This window comes from Eucyclogobius newberryi, unplaced genomic scaffold (assembly GCF_026437365.1).
Source record: "Eucyclogobius newberryi isolate DKJ021-1_F unplaced genomic scaffold, fEucNew1.0.hap1 SCAF_5, whole genome shotgun sequence".
NCBI lineage: Eukaryota > Metazoa > Chordata > Actinopteri > Gobiiformes > Gobiidae > Eucyclogobius > Eucyclogobius newberryi.
The window spans coordinates 40,503,746-40,511,833 of NW_027316167.1; the positions used below are offsets into that span (position 1 = coordinate 40,503,746).

An 8,088-nucleotide genomic window follows, 5' to 3' on the forward strand; every position below is an offset into this window, starting at 1 on the left:
CAGAGGCGGGGCCTCTCCACACAGAGGCGGGGGCCACTCCACACAAAGGCGGGGCCACTCCACACAGAGGCGGGGCCACTCCACACAGAGGCGGGGGCCACTCCACACAGAGGCGGGGCCACTCCACACAGAGGCGGGGCCACTCCACACAGAGGCGGGGCCACTCCACACAGAGGCGGGGCCACTCCACACAGAGGCGGGGCCACTCCACACAGAGGCGGGGTTGTTGTTGGAGAACTGCTGCTTCAGACACGTATTGTACTGAGATCTAGTCCCTGCAGAGTTTGTCATTGTTGGATATGATTTTGGCGTGAGTTGGTTTAATGCTGAACAGAATCTAATGTAGCTCCTCCCAGTCCGTAATGTCCAAACACACACGTAGCTCCTCCCAGTCTGTCATGTCCAAACACACACGTAGCTCCTCCCAGTCTGTCATGTCCAAACACACAAGTAGCTCCTCCCAGTCTGTAATGTCCAAACACACACGTAGCTCCTCCCAGTCTGTAATGTCCAAACACACACGTAGCTCCTCCTCCTCTGCCTCGTTGGTCCACCTCTCAGAAGTCCTCACTACAGGTTGGGAGAGCTTCAGCCTCTGTCTGTTCGTGGGGATCAGGTGAACCATGACGTGGTCTGAGGCCACGGCGTGGAAGGCGTGGCTGACTGTTGTGTAGCCATGATCCAGTGTGTTGACTGTTGTGTAGCTATGATCCAGTGTGTTGACTGTTGTGTAGCAGTGATCCAGTGTGTTGACTGTTGTGTAGCCATGATCCAGTGTGTTGACTGTTGTGTAGCTATGATCCAGTGTGTTGACTGTTGTGTAGCAGTGATCCAGTGTGTTGACTGTTGTGTAGCAGTGATCCAGTGTGTTGACTGTTGTGTAGCAGTGATCCAGTGTGTTGACTGTTGTGTAGCAGTGATCCAGTGTGTTGACTGTTGTGTAGCCATGATCCAGTGTGTTGACTGTTGTGTAGCCATGATCCAGTGTGTTGACTGTTGTGTAGCAGTAATCCAGTGTGTTGACTGTTGTGTAGCCATGATCCAGTGTGTTGACTGTTGTGTAGCCATGATCCAGTGTGTTGACTGTTGTGTAGCAGTGATCCAGTGTGTTGACTGTTGTATAGCAGTGATCCAGTGTGTTGACTGTTGTGTAGCAATGATCCAGTGTGTTGACTGTTGTGTAGCCATGATCCAGTGTGTTGACTGTTGTGTAGCAGTGATCCAGTGTGTTGACTGTTGTGTAACAGTGATGCAGTGTGTTGACTGTTGTGTAACAGTGATGCAGTGTGTTGACTGTTGTGTAGCAGTGATCCAGTGTGTTGACTGTTGTGTAGCAGTGATGCAGTGTGTTGACTGTTGTGTAGCAGTGATGCAGTGTGTTGACTGTTGTGTAGCAGTGATGCAGTGTGTTGACTGTTGTGTAGCAGTGATGCAGTGTGTTGACTGTTGTGTAGCCATGATCCAGTGTGTTGACTGTTGTGTAGCAGTGATCCAGTGTGTTGACTGTTGTGTAACAGTGATGCAGTGTGTTGACTGTTGTGTAACAGTGATGCAGTGTGTTGACTGTTTTGTAGCAGTGATGCAGTGTGTTGACTGTTGTGTAGCAGTGATCCAGTGTGTTGACTGTTGTGTAGCAGTGATCCAGTGTGTTGACTGTTGTGTAACAGTGATGCAGTGTGTTGACTGTTGTGTAACAGTGATGCAGTGTGTTGACTGTTGTGTAGCAGTGATCCAGTGTGTTGACTGTTGTGTAGCAGTGATCCAGTGTGTTGACTGTTGTGTAGCAGTGATGCAGTGTGTTGACTGTTGTGCAGCAGTGATGCAGTGTGTTGACTGTTGTGTAGCAGTGATCCAGTGTGTTGACTGTTGTGTAGCAGTGATGCAGTGTGTTGACTGTTGTGTAGCAGTGATGCAGTGTGTTGACTGTTGTGTAGCAGTGATCCAGTGTGTTGACTGTTGTGTAGCCATGATCCAGTGTGTTGACTGTTGTGTAGCAGTGATCCAGTGTGTTGACTGTTGTGTAGCCATGATCCAGTGTGTTGACTGTTGTGTAGCAGTGATCCAGTGTGTTGACTGTTGTGTAGCCATGATCCAGTGTGTTGACTGTTGTGTAGCAGTGATCCAGTGTGTTGACTGTTGTGTAGCCATGATCCAGTGTGTTGACTGTTGTGTAGCAGTGATCCAGTGTGTTGACTGTTGTGTAGCCATGATCCAGTGTGTTGACTGTTGTGTAGCAGTGATCCAGTGTGTTGACTGTTGTGTAGCCAGTGATCCAGTGTGTTGACTGTTGTGTAGCAGTGATCCAGTGTGTTGACTGTTGTGTAGCCATGATCCAGTGTGTTGACTGTTGTGTAGCAGTGATGCAGTGTGTTGACTGTTGTGTAGCCATGATCCAGTGTGTTGACTGTTGTGTAGCAGTGATCCAGTGTGTTGACTGTTGTGTAGCCATGATCCAGTGTGTTGACTGTTGTGTAGCAGTGATCCAGTGTGTTGACTGTTGTTTAGCCATGATCCAGTGTGTTGACTGTTGTGTAGCAGTGATCCAGTGTGTTTACTGTTGTGTAGCAGTGATCCAGTGTGTTGACTGTTGTGTAGCAGTGATGCAGTGTGTTGACTGTTGTGTAGCAGTGATCCAGTGTGTTGACTGTTGTGTAGCAGTGATCCAATGTGTTGACTGTTTTGTAACAGTGATACAGTGTGTTGACTGTTGTGTAACAGTGATGCAGTGTGTTGACTGTTGTGTAGCAGTGATCCAGTGTGTTGACTGTTGTGTAGCAGTGATCCAGTGTGTTGACTGTTGTGTAGCAGTGATGCAGTGTGTTGACTGTTGTGTAGCAGTGATGCAGTGTGTTGACTGTTGTGTAGCAGTGATGCAGTGTGTTGACTGTTGTGTAGCCATGATCCAGTGTGTTGACTGTTGTGTAGCAGTGATGCAGTGTGTTGACTGTTGTGTAACAGTGATGCAGTGTGTTGACTGTTGTGTAGCAGTGATCCAGTGTGTTGACTGTTGTGTAGCCATGATCCAGTGTGTTGACTGTTGTGTAGCAGTGATCCAGTGTGTTGACTGTTGTGTAGCCATGATCCAGTGTGTTGACTGTTGTGTAGCAGTGATCCAGTGTGTTTACTGTTGTGTAGCAGTGATCCAGTGTGTTGACTGTTGTGTAGCAGTGATGCAGTGTGTTGACTGTTGTGTAGCAGTGATCCAGTGTGTTGACTGTTGTGTAGCAGTGATCCAGTGTGTTGACTGTTGTGTAACAGTAATACAGTGTGTTGACTGTTGTGTAACAGTGATGCAGTGTGTTGACTGTTGTGTAGCAGTGATCCAGTGTGTTGACTGTTGTGTAGCAGTGATCCAGTGTGTTGACTGTTGTGTAGCAGTGATGCAGTGTGTTGACTGTTGTGTAGCAGTGATGCAGTGTGTTGACTGTTGTGTAGCAGTGATGCAGTGTGTTGACTGTTGTGTAGCCGTGATCCAGTGTGTTGACTGTTGTGTAGCAGTGATGCAGTGTGTTGACTGTTGTGTAACAGTGATGCAGTGTGTTGACTGTTGTGTAGCAGTGATCCAGTGTGTTGACTGTTGTGTAGCAGTGATCCAGTGTGTTGACTGTTGTGTAGCAGTGATGCAGTGTGTTGACTGTTGTGTAGCAGTGATCCAGTGTGTTGACTGTTGTGTAGCAGTGATGCAGTGTGTTGACTGTTGTGTAGCAGTGATGCAGTGTGTTGACTGTTGTGTAGCAGTGATGCAGTGTGTTGACTGTTGTGTAGCAGTGATCCAGTGTGTTGACTGTTGTGTAACAGTGATGCAGTGTGTTGACTGTTGTGTAGCAGTGATCCAGTGTGTTGACTGTTGTGTAGCAGTGATCCAGTGTGTTGACTGTTGTGTAGCAGTGATGCAGTGTGTTGACTGTTGTGTAGCAGTGATGCAGTGTGTTGACTGTTGTGTACCAGTGATGCAGTGTGTTGACTGTTGTGTAGCAGTGATCCAGTGTGTTGACTGTTGTGTAGCAGTGATGCAGTGTGTTGACTGTTGTGTAGCAGTGATGCAGTGTGTTGACTGTTGTGTAGCAGTGATGCAGTGTGTTGACTGTTGTGTACCAGTGATGCAGTGTGTTGACTGTTGTGTAGCAGTGATCCAGTGTGTTGACTGTTGTGTAGCAGTGATGCAGTGTGTTCTGCTCTCTGGTCGGGACTTGTCTGTACTTTGGTAGTTTGTGGCTGGGAAGCTCCGCTCCACACTCAGAACCACACGCTGTGCCACCTGCGGGTTTGTGCCCGGTGGGATGTGTATATATATATATATATATATATTTATATACATCATCTTGAAGGTTTGAAACTTAAAGCTGAATATGAAGCCCATCTAAGTGTACACTTTTAAAGTTGCTCTCTTCCTCGTCAGCGCTGACTCTTGCTGTCTCCATGGTAACCGCCTCTCTGTTGTCGCTCCTGTTCCAAGATGGCGGACGAGGAGAAGAGCGCGGTGGTGAGTGCGCCACTAAAGCCTCTTTTCTGCAGATAAATAAGAGTGTTGGGTCCAGACAGAGCTCGGGGACGTTCTGCGCCACACCGCGGGGCACGTGGGGTCTTTGTGCACAAATCTAAAGGTCCAGAGGGGTTTGCGGTGCTGTTGTAGCGCTAGCTCCTGTGCTAAGCCTGGATAAGTGCATTAACCTTCACGTTATCCACGGGCCGCGTGCAGTTCGGATTCTGCCACCACAAAGGAAAAACAGCCTTTTAAAGTTCGCAAACAACTACATTCTATTCCGCAAAAGAGACGAATGGAAGCAGAAGTGAAGTGGAACATTATGTGGTTTCAATGGACAAGTTATTGTTAAGTGTATTTAGCAAAAACCTGACAGATCCATGTGAAAACCAGTTTAAAGGGGACATATTATGCTAAATCAAATTTAATGAGCTTTTAATCTTGTTATAACAGTTTTTCCTCATCATTAGTTTACTCAGAGTTGCATTGTAATTATAACTATAACTATAACAGACACACACATACACACAAACACACACAAAACTATATAGACATATATATATATTATATGTATATGTATATGTATAGTATTATTATATATATATATAACTATACTATATATATATTATATATAGATAATATATATGTATATATAGTATAGTATAGTATAGTATATATATATATATATATATATATATATATATTAGGCTGCCCCAAATAAATTGTCTGTTTGCTTTAACCCGAGTCAACATTTTTTAAGTGGGTCGGTCGGTAGGCAAATTCTTATTTTTTTTACTTTGAAGGCAAAAAAAAAGATCCAAATGTTGTCATTTTTTGAGTCGGAGTGACCACCAGGGGTCAGGCTTCAACAGTCAATGACGGAAAACATCTCTATCAACCCGATACTAAATCTCACGATTTTAAGATATTTCAATCGACCTTTTCTACGTCGTTATCCTTTATTTTGGTAGCGAAGGCGAGCGGGGGGAACATGCGGGGGCCGCCATATTTGTTGTGATGACGCTACTGGGCGTGTTTCAATCCCAGAATGCATTTGCATAAGTCAAATTTCACACCCTGACAGAGGGTGACACTACAATGGACATATCAGTGGCGCCGACGAGAAGGGAAAAGTCTGATGAATAAAGTCTGGCGGTAATGCAACAAATGGATGCCAACCGCCATAAAACAACAACAACAACAACAACAACAACAACAGCCGGTCGGTCTCTGAAACAACAACAACTGTTCTAGTCACAAAGACATATCATGACCTCATGGGCTTTGTAACACCAAAGCAATGGAAGGAGTACTTTTACGGACTACGACAGTCTGAGGACTACGAAAAGTCTGAGGAATAAAGTCTGGCGGTAATGCAACAATTGGATGCCAACCGCCATAAAACAACAACAACAACTACGAAAAGTCTGAGGAGTGAAGTCTGGCGGTGATGCAGCGATTGGATGCCGGCTGCCATAGAACAACAACAACAACAACAACAACAACATCTTTTAAGAACTTTTAGGACTGCGACAAAGTCTAAGGATTACAGTCTGGCGGTAATGCAACACTCGGATGCCAACTGCCATAAAACAACAACAACAACAACAAAGCGTGTTAAAGAGACGGTGGTTCAGGAAAGACCAGTCGGTGAGACGGCGAAATAATTGAAAAATAAAAGATTTTGATGTTTTTTCAACAAAATGCTGATATATTTTTTTCAGTCGGCTAGTTTCATAGCGGGTCAGTCGGGTTACGGCAAACAGACATTATTTTGCTAGCCTTACTATATTCTATATAACTATAGTGTTCCATAGTAGAAAAAGCTTCAGTTGTAGTCATCTGGACTCAGTTTGAAAAAATAGACGTTTCGACTCTCATCCAAGAGTCATTGTCAATAACAGAATTTAGGTCAAGAACTCCGAAATTAATACTGTTCTGTGGTAAGACCCGCCCATTGGGAGGAGCCTTCCTGAAGTAGAAAGAGTTGTTTGTTTCAACAGAAACTCCCCCCTTGTATCTACCTAAACCAGGAAATACTTTAAGACAAAAACTGGTTCACCCTAAGGACAAGTTGCCGACTCAAAAACAGAGCAATGTAGTTTATTCGATCCAATGCAGAGAAGAAAGCTGTAAAGAACGTTACATAGGTGAGACTAAACTCACTATCAGCACAGAAGAAATACAAGTTCAGGACCTCAGAGCGCCGTGCATCTCCATCTTGAAGCCTCTAATCACTCGTTTGAAGACGGTGAGGTGAAGGTTTTAAGCAGGAGAAAAGATGGTTTGAAAGAGGAGTCAAGGAAGCTATTTTTGTTAAAAAAGAAAGACCTTCTTTAAACAGAAATGGAGGGCTAAGGTTTAATCTTCCTGTTATTTATAATGGGTTACTGAACCCCTGGAAAGGTAGAGGACCAGGACCAGGACATTCAGATGCTAATCAGGTACTCAGGGTGGTTGAGCCAGGGTCTCACAAAGACAAAGAGGATTCTAATAGCCCATTAAGATTCTGAATAGGCTCGGTAGATACAAGGGGGGAGTTTCTGTTGAAACAAACAACTCTTTCTACTTCAGGAAGGCTCCGCCCAATGGGCTGGACTTACCACAGAACAGTATTAATATCGGAGTTCTTGACCTAAATTCTTTTATTGACAATGACTCTTGGATGAGAGTCGAAACGTCTATTTTTTCTAACTGAGTCCAGATGAAACAACTGAAGCTTTTTCTACTATATAATTGAGGCTAAAATAATCCCTGTTTCCACATACCCCATATTCCCCCCCACTTGCCTGTTCTTAGTTGTACAGGTCTAAACCGTCACATAGACACTTTTTTTAAATTTAAAACATGTAAATGAGCTTCTTGCTACAGTGAAATCTCACTGTTAAAAGGCGGAGCTTAACACTATGAAGAGGCGGGGCTTATCAGTCATGCAATTTTGAACAGGAAGTCAATAGAGCTGTTTCTATGACTGAGCCATTTTAGATTTACAATTAACAAAATTATCTGATCTGCTCATGTTAGAGTTGAAGCGTGATCTGTGGCTCACGCTTATATGTATAATCAGATGCATTTTATTATAGTTCAATGTTATTATGAACAGCAATAGTAGTCAAGTGTCACATAAACAGATACTAACGACCTGAAACGTCTCATTTCAAAACATTTACAATTGTATTTTATCTTATTTAGAAGATTATTTATCACACATATTATACCAAGCATTTAATGTAGGTTTTACTGGAAAAATAATTACAGAAATGTTCATTTTATGACACAGACACACAACAGACCCTGAACACACCACAGACACAACACAGACCCTGAACACACCACAGACACAACACAGACCCTGAACACACCACAGACACACAACAGACCCTGAACACACCACAGACACACAACAGGCCCTGAACACACCACAGACACACAACAGACCCTGAACACACCACAGACACACAACAGGCCCTGAACACACCACAGACACACAACAGACCCTGAACACACCACAGACACACAACAGACCCTGAACACACCACAGACACACAACAGGCCCTGAACACACCACAGACACACAACAGGCCCTGAACACACCACAGACACAC

General features: G+C 44.4%; 1 protein-coding gene across 1 annotated transcript in view; it reads left to right on the forward strand.

The window, feature by feature from the left end:
* Window positions 1-4,398: 4,398 nt before the first annotated feature.
* The window catches only part of LOC140381393 (BBSome complex member BBS4-like), a 41,639-nt gene continuing 37,949 nt past the window's right edge, over window positions 4,399-8,088 (forward strand). The window contains 1 exon segment of the mRNA XM_072465442.1: window positions 4,399-4,483. Coding sequence (XP_072321543.1) covers window positions 4,457-4,483 — 27 coding nt within the window. The 5' untranslated portion in view covers window positions 4,399-4,456.